This window comes from Panulirus ornatus, chromosome 1 (assembly GCF_036320965.1).
Source record: "Panulirus ornatus isolate Po-2019 chromosome 1, ASM3632096v1, whole genome shotgun sequence".
NCBI lineage: Eukaryota > Metazoa > Arthropoda > Malacostraca > Decapoda > Palinuridae > Panulirus > Panulirus ornatus.
The window spans coordinates 68234530-68253492 of record NC_092224.1 but is presented as its reverse complement, the minus strand read 5'-3'; the positions used below and the strand labels follow the sequence as shown (position 1 = coordinate 68253492).

The following is an 18963-nucleotide window of genomic DNA, read 5'->3' as shown; positions in this document are numbered from 1 at the left end:
TGATTCCTTCATCTTCTGATGACCCTTACAGGACTGCTCCCATCATCACATGAATATTTAAAGCTTCCTGCCTTTTTAAAATTTCAGCTAATTGTTTTTGCCAGTCATCAATAGGTGTCACAAGCACCCTAATCCCACAAACAATACAAATATCACATCTCAGTTACTCACAAAATATCAAAATGAGTGCTTCTACTTAACCTAGCTATGATGCCAGGTGTACATGCTTCATTTCTAGCTAGTATTGGAATACAAAAAACAATTTCTGGGGTATGTTTGCTGATATCTTTGGTACAAAAAAAGTTAATTGTTCACTTATAGTGATGGGTGATTTGAATGCAAAGGTGAGTAATGTGGCAGTTGAGGGAATAATTGGTATACATGGGGTGTTCAGTGTTGTAAATGGAAATGGTGAAGAGCTTGTAGATTTATGTGCTGAAAAAGGACTGATGATTGGGAATACCTCGTTTAAAAAGCGAGATATACATAAGTATACTTATGTAAGTAGGAGAGATGGCCAGAGAGCGTTATTGGATTACGTGTTAATTGACAGGCGTGCGAAAGAGAGACTTTTGGATGTTAATGTGCTGAGAGGTGCAACTGGAGGGATGTCTGATCATTATCTTGTGGAGGCTAAGGTGAAGATTTGTATGGGTTTTCAGAAAAGAAGAGTGAATGTTGGGGTGAAGAGGGTGGTGAGAGTAAGTGAGCTTGAGAAGGAGACCTGTGTGAGGAAGTACCAGGAGAGACTGAGTACAGAATGGAAAAAGGTGAGAACAATGGAAGTAAGGGGAGTGGGGGAGGAATGGGATGTATTTAGGGAATCAGTGATGGATTGCGCAAAAGATGCTTGTGGCATGAGAAGAGTGGGAGGTGGGTTGATTAGAAAGGGTAGTGAGTGGTGGGATGAAGAAGTAAGAGTATTAGTGAAAGAGAAGAGAGAGGCATTTGGACGATTTTTGCAGGGAAAAAATGCAATTGAGTGGGAGATGTATAAAAGAAAGAGACAGGAGGTCAAGAGAAAGGTGCAAGAGGTGAAAAAAAGGGCAAATGAGAGTTGGGGTGAGAGAGTATCATTAAATTTTAGGGAGAATAAAAAGATGTTCTGGAAGGAGGTAAATAAAGTGCGTAAGACAAGGGAGCAAATGGGAACTTCGGTGAAGGGCGCAAGTGGGGAGGTGATAACAAGTAGTGGTGATGTGAGAAAGAGATGGAGTGAGTATTTTGAAGGTTTGTTGAATGTGTTTGATGATAGAGTGGCAGATATAGGGTGTTTTGGTCGAGGTGGTGTGCAAAGTGAGAGGGTTAGGGAAAATGATTTGGTAAACAGAGAAGAGGTAGTGAAAGCTTTGCGGAAGATGAAAGCCGGCAAGGCAGCAGGTTTGGATGGTATTGCAGTGGAATTTATTAAAAAAGGGGGTGACTGTATTGTTGACTGGTTGGTAAGGTTATTTAATGTATGTATGACTCATGGTGAGGTGCCTGAGGATTGGCGGAATGCGTGCATAGTGCCATTGTACAAAGGCAAAGGGGATAAGAGTGATTGCTCAAATTACAGAGGTATAAGTTTGTTGAGTATTCCTGGTAAATTATATGGGAGAGTATTGATTGAGAGGGTGAAGGCATGTACAGAGCATCAGATTGGGGAAGAGCAGTGTGGTTTCAGAAGTGGTAGAGGATGTGTGGATCAGGTGTTTGCTTTGAAGAATGTATGTGAGAAATACTTAGAAAAGAAAATGGATTTGTATGTAGCATTTATGGATCTGGAGAAGGCATATGATAGAGTTGATAGAGATGCTCTGTGGAAGGTATTAAGAATATATGGTGTGGGAGGAAAGTTGTTAGAAGCAGTGAAAAGTTTTTATCGAGGATGTAAGGCATGTGTACGTGTAGGGAGACAGCGACAAAGTATAATAAAAAAAAATAATCTCTGTAAATAATGTTCTACTTCTGTAAATGACATTCAAACACATGAAAACATGTATAATATGTTTATCATAAGTAAAACATGTGAGATATGTAAAAACTCTTATAGGATATCCCTTTTCCACTCAACATTACCCTCCTACATCAACATAAAGTATACTAAAATTGGGGGTACTTTCTTTAACAGAACATGACACAAACATGTTCTGTAAGGAAAAAAGTTTTACTTTTTTCACATATAGGGATGAAAAAGGGATAATACTGCTACTGTGTGAGGGTTAAAAAGGGCACAGTTATAGATATAAATACCCCACTGAATTTCACGTCTTCAAGTTTCTTTGATTGCCAAAGTACCTCCTGGCTAGATGATTCAATTCAAATGTAATCACAACTGTCCTCATCAAAAATGCTCAATGTAATTGCATCTGGTAGTTCCATAGCCTCCAAAAATCTTTTGACAAACATTTATTCCTTCTTACCCTTTCTTTCTTATCTAGTGTATGATCACTGCAACCAAAAATAATTAATGATTTACATCTACTGACCTCCTGTTTTACTAATCTTTCTAATTACGGTGACACCCTCTATTCTGCTACAGCCTTCACTGTTGAATTGTCAATCATTGTGTACCTGACTTCCTCAATTTCCCATTTAGGTAACAAGCAGTGGTTCTGTATGTTCTGTATCTTTTAAACCTTTTATCAACTACCTTGTTTGTTCCATCTCTAATAGTGCATATCATTTGTTCTACAGCTCTACTTTAATTTCCTTACAAGCCATCAGAAACAATTCTAACACTTTAGAATTCTCTAGTAAGACCACACCTTGAACATGCAATCCAGTTGTGGTCCTCAAACTATAAAAAAAGATGAGGAAAAATCAGAGCATGTACAAAGATGCATGACAAAACTGATCCCATCCCTTAGAAATTTGGCATACGAAAAGAGGCTAAAATAATTGGATCTCTTCTCCCTTAGAAAATGTAGAATTCGCAGCAACTTAATCCAAGCACTCAAAATCCCGAACAAGTTCAATAAAGTAAATCATACACATCTTTTCGAAGTACAAGAAAATACAGTTACGACAAATGAAATAAATCTCAAAGCTAAAAGACATAGTACAGACATGGGAAAAGCTTCTTTTCTTACAGGTGTGTTGAGCACTGGAATAAGTTACCATCAGATGTAGTAATACTAAGAATATAGATACCTTCAAAAGACAAATATCTTATAAATTCAGGTATATGCTGAGGAAAATGCCGAAATAAAATGTATTAAGTGACAGCCGTAACGGGGACACTAGAAGGATAATGTGCAGCAGAGGGGAGTTAATGACACCTTAAAAAACTGCTAAGCAGAATTACATTTTCTTGCCAAGTTAAAATCCTGTTTTTCTTTTTTTACCAGACAACCCATTTGTGGGCCAATCAGTCCTAGCGTGGTGTCTTTCTTATGTAAACTCATGTAAACAAAATATGCTGTGAGACAGGTTGCTCATGTAAGGAGTGACAGTATAAAAGAAAAGTGTAGTACTAAATGCACTCTGATTACAAAAGCTGATGAGGATGTGTTAAAAAGTTTGGACACATGGAAAAACTGAACAAAGACTGACGATGAAGATTTTCATACTGGGGCCTGAATATTCAGAAAGGTGAGAAGCATGCTCAACATAGAATGAACTGAATCAATGACATAAATGAGGGGAAGGCAAAGTCTCTTCAGTTTACAAAAGCAGGGTATGCATATGAAGTGGTAAAGGCAAACTCTTGAAAAGTCTGACGATACTGGCCCCTTAAAGTAGGCTTTGGTTTTAATACATTACACATGACAGATAAAGAGTGGGTGTGTGAAAGTAGGTATTGTTTGCTTGTCCCTGTTTGTACCCTACTATGGGGGAAAAGCAATACATCTTAAATATACCATAAACTAGCACATTTTTATAAGAAAAACTTTACAAACACATAATAACCAAAAAAAAATAATAAAAATACTGAATAAGCAAAAAGTAGTGGAAAGACTAACCCACGAACACAGCCTACAGTTGACACTATAATGTCAGAACAGATACTGGTATTATCTCTACACTAAACATTGGATAAAACTATTTCACTCTTTTATGGTAGCTAAGACAGCATAGGAAACTGATTGCCCAGACAAAGCCATCTCATATATGCTATACACGTACATACATTCATCCCAGCCATTCATCGACCAGCCTCAAGGGTAGGATCAATAGCTGGACTGGCTGAGAAAAAAAAGGCTTTGAAGCACATCCAACATCTCTGAAGGTTAGAGGGAGAGTAAAGACAGCAGATGATATCAGGCAATGAACAGTTAGTCCATACAAAAACCAGTGAGCAAATGAAAATGAATGTGAGCACACTGTCACTTGCTATCACCTCACTGTGTTGTAATGTCATAGACCTGGGCAGGTTGTCGTGTGGTTAAAAATCCTGTAGACATGAATTTACCAATGTCATATGCTATATGAAGGTTTAAGGGGGTAAGTGCTAATGTATACACCTTATTTTGGCAAGTAGGTAAACAAAAATAAATACTAAAATTAAGCTATGTGTAATAAGTTCTCCATGCTCTTGTATCATGATACTGAAATCTTACCTAGTGCACTCATGAAAGTGAGAGTATATAAAACAGTTGCTGCTATTGGTTTATCCTGAGGATTAAGCTTGATGCCTAAACTTTTAGCTATAATGAACCAGAGCCAGAAGGGGAGTCTTCTTGACTGCCGCATATGTCTATTATTAACTGGAACATCTTGCACTTGGCCCTGCAGTTCTTCTCTAGCAGATATCTGAAATGCAATCAGTACTTGTGAAATGCTTAGAACAACCACAGATGAAAGCATCAAATATTTAAGAATAACAGAAACCATTTTGATTTTGGTGGACCCTTCCTGAATCTAAAAGCTGGTAAGATGAGGGTATCACAGTAGACCCATTTTACCTAAATCTAGTCTTTGGACTAGAAATTATCAGGTAAACTAGAAATGCTGACATTAGCAAATGAAAGCACTGTGTCTCGCTCTATATACACCTAAAATATAATTATGCCAAGGCATCAGTATCAATTAATATCCTGTTGATAATGATGTATTGGCACAAAGTGATACTGCACATAAAGCCGGAGTGATAGTACATGAAGGTGAGCATGAGGATGACTGAAATGAACATCATGATGAGTAACAAAGGACATAATTCATCTTCCTTAAATTTATGCATCTAGGATACTCTGGTTAATAACATTATCACCACTACACCATTGACACGAATGACAGTGGACTCAATTACAACAAAATTATCTTTACCCTCAGCACCAACAGTCTTTGGCCTAACCCTTGTGGGTCAGGTCAAAGTCTATCTGTGCTGCACCCTCATCTTTACTAAACTCTCAATACCAGTGGCTTTTGACCTCACCCTTAGAGGTCAGGTCAAAGGCCATTTCACTACACTTTCATCTTCACTACATCCTCATAATTACTTAACCCTCATTTTCAAAACATAAGCAGCAATATAACCAAAATGTTATACGAATTTTAACAGTAATGCTGATGGAAATGGCAAGGAATCTAACAAAACTAAGCACAGAGGGTTCTCAGAGAATGATGGAGTTTCACTCCAGGCAATCTATCATTCTTGAGAAATGTAGCTACATAAGTAACTGAAACCCATATAATATGCAAGGTTATGTTCCACACCAAAAAATTTCCCCAGTTCAATTCTCATTTATGGATTATACCAGAAACAGCTTACCATCAATATACCACAATCTATCATGATGTAAATCTGTTTCTGATTCAGCAACTAGTGCCATTTCACTAGCAAATCAGATGAAGTCTATAGATTCTTACTAATAATGCTGGTGATGAGGGATTGAGGTAAGTGGTAGTGAAGTGGGTCTAGGGTAGAGTGAATGGCTTGCCAAGCCATCCAAAGTAAGTTTATACATTTCACCATGTGATATTATGTTGGCTGATGTAACATATTTTGTTACAATTCCTTCATCTCCTGATGCTCCTCTTATTAATCCCATGCACCTCCCCATAATCTCTTCTTGAACTCTCAGAAAAGTGCTTCTCTGATAGGACACAACCAAGGCTTAAGGTACTGATGGCATCTATCCCTGTGTACTGAAAGAGTGTGCCTCTGAGCTTGCTCATCTATTCTGATTCTGAGTAAAAATTTGAACTCTTCCTTCTTGAAGGCACACGTTAGTACATCCCATCCCTAAGAAGGGTGAAAATTCTAACCCCTTGAACTATTGTCCTGTTGCTTGACATCTACCATTCTAAAATCTTTGAATCCCACCTCAACCCCCATATTCTCAGACATCTTGAATCTCACAGTCTTCTCTGCAATTACCAATATGGCTCCCATAAGGCAAGATTCACCGGTGATATTCTTTCCTATCTTACTAATGTCTGGTCATCATTTCTGAAAGATTTTCAGGAATTCTATGTAGTTGCCCTTAACATATCCAAAGGTTCTGATCAGGGTCTCATCCTAAAGCTCCCCTATAGTAGCTTTTTGCCTTCTTCCCTCACTTTGCTCCCTCATATCTACATTCCTCTTTGGCCATCCAATCTCCATGGTTGTTGATAGATCAGCCTCCCCTCCCTTTTACCATCAACAGTGGTAACCATTAAAGTTTTGTCCTGTTCCCTACACTTTTTCTCCTTTTTATCAATGATTTTCTGTCTTCCACAAATAATCAAATGCACTCATATGCTGACAACTTAACAATACATTCCTCCACATGCTTCAATTTTCTCTCACTCAACCTGCACCTCATCTCAACACAACTTCCTCAATAAACTCACACTTGGACAGGATATCTCAGTGGGGTTGACAAAATATGGTTTACTTTCATGCCTTAAAGACCCAGTTTCTACCCATCTCTCTAATTTCCTCAACTTTCCTCTCTCCTTCCACGTCTCTGTAATCCCACCTCAACTCAATGAACATATTTGGTGTTACTGTAACATCCACTCTTTCTTGGGAACCCCAAATTACAGAAATAGCTAAGTTTGCCTCAAAAGGAACACTAATAGCTTTCACCCTATCCTCAGGCACAATCTTATGTTTCCATGCTAAATTACCTATCAAATGCATCCACTCTTCCACAATTTCTCCTCCATGCTTCAGCATTTCAGTCATGATATCATCCACTCCAGGTGCTCTTCCTACCTTCAACTTAAATTATATTTCTGCCTCCCTCCCTGCACTTGTATCCTTTTCCTTCCATCCTCCATATCCATGCATGTAACAACTGCTGCCTCACCTACCTTCATCAATACTTCAAAATATTTTGTCTATCTTCTTTTCACTTCTTTCTTTTGATTCAGCGACCTCCCTTCCTTACTTCACACATTAATATTTCCACTCTTATATCCATCTCTTTCCTCTTCTGACTCCTTCCAGTAAAATTTCTTATTCTCCCTAAACATTTCACTCAACTTTCTTCCAAGATCATCTACTCTTTCTTTACTTTGCTCTATTAGCTTCTTAACATTCCACTTATACATCTTATATTCTTCCCTCCTCCTCTGCTGAACTTCCAATGGTACATTCCTTTCAAGCAATCTACCATACAATTCTTTCTTCTTCCAAAATATTTCTAATCTCATTTGCATTTCCCCTTTCATTCTTATATCTCACAACCTTGTATTCAACTACTAATTCTATAACCTTTGACAATCTTCCTCTAAACATTTTATACACCTCATTCACACATGACTGCATCTCTAGTGCAGCTATAAAGAGCCAAGCATGCAAGACATAAGTGATAGCATTTGCAATATCATGTGCATATTATCTCTTTGCAACTGCATTTCAATAATTCTTGGCATGATACTGCAACTGCAGTCAGTGGAGTCTAGTAAGAATGTCAAGTTTCATCAATTTTTCCATCCAAAATCAACATGGTAAATGAGGCTAACACACTGTAGCTTGACCCCATACATATCCAGCTTTGAATGCAGTTCTCTTAGAAAGTTGCAAAAGTACACCTTGGGTTGGTGGAATAACATCATAAGACTGATATTGCCAAGCAAACATATGCAGCCTTGCCTTTTTCACTTTCTGTACTGTATTTGATGTCATACATAACATCAATGACTTCTTCAAAGATAGACATATCAGCATCACTGGCTGATTCATACATATGACTAAGTTTGAGAAAAATTATCTGTTGCTTTATCAAAAACATACCAAGCCTGCTATGCTAATTTTTTACCTTTGGCATGGAATACACAAACTGTGTCAAAACCAGTAAAAGCATGAAAGGAAGTCTATGAGCTTTTGGACCTAATGAAGTAGCACTTTCATGAACTGGCACCTATCTAAAGTCCTTGTCTTTTTCAGAAGCTATAAAAAGTTCATCTGCTTTAATATCGTGGTAACAAGACTTGGTAATCACAACAACATTATCAGTACTCTTTAGCATCATTATCAGTATGCTTGGCATAAAGAAGCAATCAAGTATAAGCTTCCACTTGACTGCACGATGCTAATTCATCTTTCGCTACACAACAGTCACTGGTAATGTATTAACCTATGGTGACAGTTAATTGGATGATATCCTCTGTAAGACAAAACAATGTGTGGTGTGAAAAAACTAAACAGTTCTGTCTTATTTTCAACTAACTTAAGGAAATTGCTCCAACTGCTCAGATATCTACCTGTGCCAATAACTTTTCATTGTATGCCAGTCCCCATTCTCGTTCTCAATTCTGATTTCAGACTGATGGGTTTATAAATATCAAACACCAAGCATGATCTATGACATTTCTGATCATATGATGCTACTGTTGGTATCATAACAACCTTTGGTATAATCATGAAGGGTTCTTGCAGCCAATGGAACTCTTGAAGTGACCAAGGCAGCTCTGTCTATGATGTTTACATCAGCAACTGGATAATTTTCTATAGGGTTTACCTGATTTTCTTGTATCCCTATCAACTGGGGCTTAGACCCAATACGAAGTTCTCCTTTCTGTGTAAGGTTATACATGGATGAAGAACTTAATATCAAGGTCACATTACCTTGTATGACATCATATGAACTAGCATGAACACAGCTGACAACTGTCTTTTATGCTCAGTAATTTAGATTTACTTGAAGCATTTTCTCATTAAGGCTTTTGGCTGAAAGGACACAATTTGTTCATTTTGATCAACTCATAAAATGCTGAATTCTCTGTTGTATCAAATAAACATTCATGAAAGCCTTATGTTGGTTTTTCCTAAATGATGTGAAATTTGCCACTGCTTCAAATACTTTGGGGTCAATGATTTCCTTTACATCAAATACAATGAAATCTTTGGATTCTTCCTGAAAGGGATTACCTACTTCTTTGATTACACTTGACATTCTTTTAACATTTTCCATAAACACTGTCTGGTTTGCTCTTGTCTCACTGTGAAGAATATAATTTGTTCTTTTAGACACTGTCAGAGGATTAAATTTTTTCAACAAGGTGAGCAATCTCTCATCCAGCAAGCATTCAACTTTTCAATGCTACAGGATCTGCTGCTAGGCCAACTGCTCCACCACTCCTTTGACAAGAGCATTGTTTTGCGCATGCGCATGGTCAACGGTAATTGCTGACAACTCTATTTCAGATTTATGAACATCAGAGTCTCCCCTTCAGAAACACTGATACTACATTCATATGGTTCATATCAATGAATGCTGATGAATGGGCAGTCAGCAAGCATGGTTGATATGATCAAGAGCAAATATATGTATGGAATGATTTCTGAGAGAGTTTCTTTATACAACTGGAAGTTTGCTTCTCTACATAAGGATATGAACACCAGCATAACTAATTCTAAAGTCAAAACTAGGTTCCAAAACTACACCAGCCTCTGCTCATACAACTGTCGGTTAGGGTGTGACCCACTGGCTTTTATTGGGGTTTGTCAAGGAGCTTTTAGTAGCTGATGCTAAACTCAATGCTGAGTTTCACAGCAGTAGTTTAGACCAATGTGACATGGTAACACATCTAAATTATTCAACTGAGTAATGATTATTACTATACCAGAGAGTACACCTTATCCTCATATCAAAACAGTTTCGGTGGCCATTCTAAAATATAGCAACCCTTTGTTTTTAAAATATATTCTGTACAATCTTAAAATGACTAGCAATTGCAAAATTTCATATTTCATCTTAAAATATGATAAATTCTTCATTGTGTGAAGCTACGACACTATACTGGAAAACATAGCAGCCATCATGAAAATGTCAAAAATCTATGTGGATATCATGTTATTCTTGACAACTATTATTTTTTTTTTTATTATACTTTGTCGCTGTCTCCCGCGTTTGCGAGGTAGCACAAGGAAACAGACGAAAGAAATGGCCCAACCCCCCCCCCCCAATACACATGTATATACATACGTCCACACACGCAATTATACATACCTACACAGCTTCATAATCAATTCAAGAGAGAATTAGCACCTTGAGTAATATTTTTTTTTCTCATCTTGAAGATTCACAGGATCCAGCCTGCCATCCACCAGCAGGATGCAACCAATGTTTAATAGTGTTTGTTGAAGGTTAGGTCTCTTTCACATTAGTCAACTGGTTTATGATAGCATGTGTGTTTGTCCAACATTCTGCTTTGTTTTTGATTTCTTCATTTTCCCCATACTGGAAGTGTTGAAAATTATCCCCACTGAAAAGTTTTTGTTCTCGGTTGCCCAGTTAAAGACTTCATTTATGTTTGTAGCCTTTCAGCATCCTTTCTAATGTGATTTTCATTTCTTTTTTATCATCTGCAAGGATGCTTAAGTTAAAGTTACATAAAAGAATGAGGAAGAGGGAAGGGTGCAAGTATAGTTTTTGGGAACTGAGCTTTTAACGGTGGAGGCACTTGGTATGGTTTTACCACTATGTGCCGTGACATGCTAGTAAAAAGTTGTATTTCCATTCCCAAGATTTTCTAGTTATCCCCATAGTTTGCATTTAATGTACTATGAAACTATGGTCACATCTATCAAGCTTTTGCAAAAGGTTGTGTAAATCACATTAGCATTTTGTTTGTTTTCCACAGCTTCAATGATCCTATCATTGTGGTCAAGCAACTAAGACAGGAAAGATCTCTCTGCCTTGAAACTATGTTGTCTTGGGTTATGCATTTTGTTCATTCCATAAATTCTGTCAGTTTGCCTTGGAGGACTCTTTCAGGTTTCAATAATGTGCAATATCAATGCTATTAGTCAAAAGCTTTTTGGGAATGCTTAGCTTCCACCTTTGTGAAGTGGAGTGATGAGAGTCATTCTCAGCCACTTCAGAATGATGCCAGAATCTAGACTTCTCTCAAATGGATATCTAGTGCTCATGCTAGGCGTGTTTTGCATTTTTTATGAAGACTTAGTTTCATGAGTCTGGACCAGGGGTTGAGTGCATGGGCATGCTCTTAATAACCCTTTTGAAATCCTTTGTTGAGGTGGTGATATTTGCTATGTTCAGACTTGGGGAACACTGTTTAGGAAGATGTCTATTAGACCACTTACCCTTAGTGCGGTTTTTGGCTCAATGAATATAAATTCATATTGCCTTTTTAGAAACTCGCTCATCTGGCAATCACCTGTAAAAATAACCTCTGTTTTAAGAGGGATAACGGAGTTTGAGGTCTTGGATTTGCATTTTGCATACAAGTAAAAGTCTTCTTTCTTTCTTTTCAAACTATTCGCCATTTCCCGCATTAGCGAGGTAGCGTTAAGAACAGAGGACTGGGCCTTTGAGGGAATACCCTCACCTGGCACAATTCTCTGTTCCTTCTTTTGGAAAATTGAAAAAAAAAAAAAATGGCATTTTCTTCTTTTTACAGTGTTTCCAGTGACATTTTTAGTTTCAGACATATATCCGATAATCCATTTGGTAGGTTTTCTTTCCTTCATTGGGTGAGCTGTAGCTTCTCTGGAAGGTCTACAATGACCAGATTTGGGTCTTCAACCATGAAAATGAGTGCATCTACTAAATCACTTGGAGATTTCAAGAGCTTAGTTGCTATAAGAGTATCTATTATATACAGTCCAACTCCTTCACTTGATCCACTCCAGTTGCATCTGTACAGGTTGTAGATTGGGATGTTGACCTTAACGTTAATACCATCTTTAACATGTGTCTTTCAGTGATGGCTACAAATACTGCTTCTGACTCATTTTGCAAGCCACATATAAATGAGATTCTGTTTGTTCTATGTGAGTTAAATCTATAAATGCTGGCATATACAAAATATGCTACATGGTTTGTCTATGTTGTTTTAGGGGGTTTATTTGCTCTGTTCTCCTGAACTTGGCAAAGTGCTTTCAGTTCCTTCATCATTCAGAAGAGAAAGACCTTCATAATTCAGAAGAGACAGACCAGTGTCATTTCCTCTGGTAGTTCTTCCTTGCCTCTGTTTGGCTGTGTCTGTAAATATAAAAGGATGTGCATTTTAAAGGGTATGAGGAATATGTCTTGTTGTCCTTGATACACAGGTGTCCTCAGATTATTCATTCAAACAGTGCCAATTCTCTAGTGATGATGTGCATACTCCTGGATAGTAAAATCTGCATTCTATCCTAAACTGGCATTTACCTTTTCTAAGCCAGTTCAAAAATTTTCTAAGGTGATCAAATTTATCTTTTCCCCTAGTAAGATGTGACAGTTTTGTTATACATGCAATTCATGCATAATATCTACAGACTCTGAGCACCCTTTGGATTTGTTGTTCTTTCATGTTGTCATATGTCACACTCCTCATATCCATGGCCAAGCCTGTGAGAGTTTCCTGGCTTCCACTTTCTTCTTCCCCTATTCCTTACACACTCAAGTCAGAATCTCTGTCTCCTGCACTCGCCTGTGCTAGATGTTTTCTGGCCTCCATTTTCTTCCTCTCCTTCCATATCTGAGTCAGTGTCTGCCTCTGCAATCATGGCTGTGCTTGCTATATCGTGGCCTGTGCTTGCCATATCATGGCTTGCTTTTTCTCTCTCTCCTTCCATGCCTAAATCAGCATCTCTGTCCCCTTCTGTGCTCATGTATGTGGTTGATGTTTTGTGAACACTTTCAACATAAATTTTCACTCTGAACTCTCCCTCTATAGCTGTGTCAGGGTCGATGAAGTCTATCAAATAATCACCACTACAGCATTTCCTGTTTCCAAGTTACTGTCCAACCCCGTGATGGGATTGAAGTCCTGTAACTTCATCCACTTGTAGAGTGAGGGTAGTGCTGTAGTGCTTTCATAAACTTTTCTTTATCTGCCTCAGATTCCCATTTAATATATCTAAAAGCAAGATGTGTGTCTGCAGTATATAACCAACAAACAACGTTTGCTTGTAAAGCAATGCTGATATCTTTTTATCATGTTACAGTTTATGCTTGCATAGTTGATGCAACAGGTTTTCTTATAAGCAAGCAGTTCCCTAATGACTGTTGAAGGAATTCTCACATATACAGAAATTCTCAGTCCTTTTTCTTTTTAATATACTTATGCTCACCTGTTTACACCTCAGCAATTATAACTGTCACTAGGGATATATGGCGGGACAGTGCTCCTGCTATAAAATCTATTTCTTTTACTATCATTTTGATGTAATTCTATCATTTCTATCATCACTACGACTACCATTATTGTTATTTTTTCATACTTATTCACTGTTTCCCACATTAGCAAGGTAGTGCCAGAAAAAATGAAGAAAGGCTGCATTTGCTCACATCTATTCTCTAAGTGGTTCTAACTCATTCACACAAAGATCTCTCATTATAACATAAACAACCTGGTCAGCCAACTGAAAAGGGAAATTAAAAAATTAAACAAAGCGCATTTAGTATTTATCACAAAATTACATTCAGTTTATACATATGTATGAATATATCTGTCACTTTTAAATTTGGCACTAAAATGTTACTGTTGTCAGTGGAGGTGAGGTGCTATGAAAGGGACCTGAAGTATTCTTATTTTGGGATGAGTTTTTGAAGATAAAACATCTCAGAACTGATTTCAGGGCATGGATATAGCATGTGAAAAGAAGGTCCCTTAATTTCCACATAAAAAACTTATGTGCCACTCATAAAAAAAAAGCATACCTGTAAATGAACATCCTGTGAACGGTAGTATTCCAAAGAAGCAATAGATTCTGAGCGCTGGCGGGACATAATGCCACGGATATCAGATCTGCAAAAATGTAGTCAATAAATATGAATAACTTACTGTTATTCATATTATTCAAAATGAACTTACTGTTATACAAGCTTAAAATCTTTAACTAACTGCCTTTTATGCCAGGGCAAGGTGATATCAAAAAAGATGAAAAATAGGCTCACCTGCACACATCCAATTATGTATAAACCAACAAAACCAGAGCCTAGCATTCAAGGCCAAGCCCCATACACAACTCCTAAGTGTAACTTGAATACGTTATCTGCCCTGGTTCAGCCCACTAACAGCATGCCCTGAATGTTCATGCCCCAGTACCTTAAAGTATCCTTCATGCTCTCCTTCCATCTCCACAGTCTTCCCCTTATAAATGCCACTTCTGACACACTGACTCTCTTAACATTTTTTGGAATGGTGGAATCTATAAGGTTGTCTCCAAAGGTTGTATCCCACAAATGGTTGATCTTTAATTATAACTGAAATAGTGAAAATAATAATTATTAACCATTTAAACAACCCCAGCCATTTAATCAATTCCTAAAATATAACTGGATCTCTACATACCATTGCCATTAAATCCAAATGTGTAACTACTGTCCCTGAATATAATCCTCCTTGTAATTCTAATTTCTGTGCTTGAAGACTGATCTTTCCCACTAATAATATATCCCAGATCACTCTCCATGATCCCCTGACATGGAATGATAAAACAGATGGTTATTTTCATCATCTGTCTTGTTTGTTTACTCAACGTGGTAAGGGGGGCCTGAGTGGAAGGAGTATATAATGTCTTTTCACCATAAATTATTTCCATGTACACTCTACTGATAGTTCTATATGCTAGTTGGAGTTGGGGTGACATGTGGCATCTATATTTACCTCTGGTAATAAAAAAAAAAGAAAAAAAAAGCAAGCATGGCGGGACTTTAAGTGTGGGTGTAAAAATCTGGCCTAAATCAGTTGCAAGACTTGTTAAGTCAGAAGTCCACAAATGTTGCAACAATAGCCCTTCAAGGATTAAACTTTTTTTTAGCTCATTCCCTTCATACATCCAAACCATTTCAATGCACACTTGTCAGCCCTCTCAATAAGACAGCGTTTCCTACCATTTTTTTTTTCAAGACTCCAGTCATGGACAGAAGTCTACATCAAGGCCTGGCCTTAATAGAAATATAAAGAGGGTAATGAAAAGGTAAAAGAAGAGACAAGGGAAAGTATTTACGAATTTTGGAAGTGAGAAGCCTGTTGTTTAAAATGTGCTAGGTCATAGGTATTGGTTAAGACATGAGAGGCTACAGACTTCCAAAGATATGCGGAGTAGGAACAGAAACAATTATCAAAGCGGCCCACCCATGAGCTGCCAACAGCCACAGAGTAACCATGTGATGCAGCAGCTTGCTGAGTACTGCATGGTCTAGCTATTGGTGGGGTAATGCAAGCAGCCAGTTCTTTAGAAGCAAAAACCGAAGTAATACCTGTAGAAAATGGAAAGTGAACCAACATTGCAGCATAGGACAATAGGGCAAGTTTTGAAGTTAGCCTTGGAATTTATGTCAGACCACTTTCAACTTAACTCTGTCAAGTAAGGTGCAGAACTAGCAATGCCCCAGATGTGAGAACAAGAAAGATCAATCCTTTGCATAAATGGAGAAAGTGTTTATAAGTAAAGAAATTTCCACATCTTAACAGGACTCCTAGTTTCTTAGAGGTAGACTTAGCTATTTCCTTAATGTGGTGTTTCCAAGAGAAAGTGGATATTACAGTAACACCAAGTATGTTCATAAGAGTTAAGGGGTGGAATAACAGAACCATCAAAGGAGAGGGGAAACTTGTAAAGAATCTTTATACAAAAATGAGTAGAAACTGGGCTTGAAGGCATTAACCAGATTTCATCTACCACACTGAGGTATCCTGTCCAAGTCTAAGTTTATTGAGGAAAATGTGTTGAGATGAGATGCAGTTCATATGAGAGAAGTAGAAGCAGAATTGAAGGATGTAGAAGATTGTACTGTTGAATAATCAGCGTATGAGTGCTTTTAGCTATTTGTGGAAAAGAGAAAATCACTGATAAAATGGAGAAAAAGCATAGGGAACAGGACAGAATCTTGAGGGATACCGCTGTTGATGGAGAAAGGAGGAAGGCTGATCCATCAGCAACCAATGAGACAGATCAGCAAAAGAGAAAACTAGATATAAGGAAGCAAACTGAGGGAGGGAAGCCAAAAGATGGGAACCTAAGTGATGAAACCCCAATGCCAATTCCTGTCAAAACCTTTGGATATGTCAAAGGCAACCACACAGGATTCCCCAAAATCTTTCAGGGATGATGATTGGATATCAGTGAAATAGGAAAGAATATCACCCTTGTACCTTGCCTTATGGAAAGCATACAAGTGATCTGAGAGAAGACTGTGAGATTAAAGATGTCTAAGGATATGGGATCTGAGGAGGGAAGTATAAGCAAAAGCAGCAGGAGGTCAAGAGGAAGGTGCAGGGGCTGAAAAAGAGCAAATGAAAGTTGGGGTGAGAGAGTATCATTAAAGATGAGGGAGAATAAAAAGATTTTATTGTATTTTTAACTTTCTAAAAAAATGGGAAACAGAAGGAGTCACGCGGGGAGTGCTCATACTCCTCGTAGACTCAGGTTGGGGTGCCTAAATGTGTGTGGATGTAACCAAGATGTGAAAAAAGGAGAGATAGGTAGTATGTTTGAGGAAAGGAACCTGGATGTTTTGGCTCTGAGTGAAACGAAGCTCAAGGGTAAAGGGGAAGAGTGGCTTAGGAATGTCTTGGGAGTAAAGTCAGGGGTTAGTGAGAGGACAAGAGCAAGGGAAGGAGTAGCAGTACTCTTGAAACAGAAGTTGTGGGAGTATGTGATAGAATGTAAGAAAGTAAATTCTCGATTAATATGGGTAAAACTGAAAGTTGATGGAGAGAGATGGGTGATTATTGGTGCATATGCACCTGGGCATGAGAAGAAAGATCATGAGAGGCAAGTGTTTTGGGAGCAGCTGAATGAGTGTGTTAGTGGTTTTCATGCACGAGACCGGGTTATCGTGATGGGTGATTTGAATGCAAAGGTGAGTAATGTGGCAGTTGAGGAAATTGGTATACATGGGGTGTTCAGTGTTGTAAATGGAAATGGTGAAGAGCTTGTAGATTTATGTGCTGAAAAAGGACTGGTGATTGGGAATACCTGGTTTAAAAAGCGAGATATACATAAGTATACGTATGTAAGTAGGAGAGATGGCCAGAGAGCGTTATTGGATTACGTGTTAATTGACAGGCGCGCGAGAGAGACTTTTGGATGTAAATGTGCTGAGAGGTGCAACTGGAGGGATGTCTGATCATTATCTTGTGGAGGTTAAGGTGAAGATTTGTATGGGTTTTCAGAAAAGAAGAGTGAATGTTGGGGTGAAGAAGGTGGTGAGAGTAAGTGAGCTTGGGAAGGACACTTGTGTGAGGAAGTACCAGGAGAGACCGAGTACAGAATGGAAAAAGGTGAGAACAATGGAAGTAAGGGGAGTGGGGCAGGAATGGGATGTATTTAAGGAATCAGTGATGGATTATGCAAAAGATGCTTGTGGCATGAGAAGAGTGGGAGGTGGGTTGATTAGAAAGGGTAGTGAGTGGTGGGATGAAGAAGTAAGATTATTAGTGAAAGAGAAGAGAGAGGCATTTGAACGATTTTTGCAGGGAAAAAATGCAATTGAGTGGGAGATGTATAAAAGAAAGAGACAGGAGGTCAAGAGAAAGGTGCAAGAGGTGAAAAAGAGGGCAAATGAGAGTTGGGGTGAGAGAGTATCATTAAATTTTAGGGAGAATAAAAAGATGTTCTGGAAGGAGGTAAATAAAGTGCGTAAGAGAAGGGAGCAAATGGGAACTTCAGTGAAGGGCGCTAATGGGGAGGTGATAACAAGTAGTGGTGATGTGAGAAGGAGATGGAGTGAGTATTTTGAAGGTTTGTTGAATGTGTTTGATGATAGAGTGGCAGATATAGGGTGTCTTGGTCGAGGTGGTGTGCAAAGTGAGAGGGTTAGGGAAAATGATTTGGTAAACAGAGAAGAGGCAGTAAAAGCTTTGCGGAAGATGAAAGCCGGCAAGGTAGCAGGTTTGGATGGTATTGCAGTGGAATTTATTAAAAAAGGGGGTGACTGTATTGTTGACTGGTTGGTAAGGTTATTTATGTATGACTCATGGTGAGGTGCCTGAGGATTGGCGGAATGCATGCATAGTGCCATTGTACAAAGGCAAAGGGGATAAGAGTGAGTGCTCAAATTACAGAGGTATAAATTTGTTGAGTATTCCTGGTAAATTATATGGGAGGGTATTGATTGAGAGGGTGAAGGCATGTACAGAGCATCAGATTGGGGAAGAGCAGTGTGGTTTCAGAAATGGTAGAGGATGTGTGGATCAGGTGTTTGCTTTGAAGAATGTATGTGAGAAATACTTAGAAAAGCAAATGGATTTGTATGTAGCATTTATGGATCTGGAGAAGGCATATGATAGAGTTGATAGAGATGCTCTGTGGAAGGTATTAAGAATATATGGTGTGGGTGGCACGTTGTTAGAAGCAGTGAAAAGTTTTTATCGAGGATGTAAGGCATGTGTACGTGTAGGAAGAGAGGAAAGTGATTGGTTCTCAGTGAATGTAGGTTTGCGGCAGGGGTGTGTGATGTCTCCATGGTTGTTTAATTTGTTTATGGATGGGGTTGTTAGGGAGGTGAATGCAAGAGTTTTGGAAAGAGGGGCAAGAATGAAGTCTGTTGTGGATGAGAGAGCTTGGCAAGTGAGTCAGTTGTTGTTCGTTGATGATACAGCGCTGGTGGCTGATTCATGTGAGAAACTGCAGAAGCTGGTGAC

The 18963-nt window shown here is 38.4% G+C and overlaps 1 protein-coding gene across 8 annotated transcripts in view; it reads right to left on the bottom strand.

Moving 5' to 3' along the window:
* LOC139749349 (uncharacterized) overlaps window positions 1–18963 on the bottom strand; it is a 113195-nt gene that overhangs the window by 78799 nt on the left and 15433 nt on the right. For all 8 annotated transcript variants that reach the window (XR_011712951.1, XM_071663115.1, XM_071663124.1 and 5 more), the window contains 2 exons: window positions 14031–14118; window positions 4545–4737 (listed from right to left, as the gene is read on the bottom strand). Coding sequence is in view for 7 of the 8 variants with exons in the window: in XM_071663095.1 (XP_071519196.1) it covers window positions 4545–4737; window positions 14031–14118 (281 nt within the window). In the remaining variant the exon portion in view is untranslated. The remainder of the gene's footprint in view (window positions 1–4544; window positions 4738–14030; window positions 14119–18963) is intronic.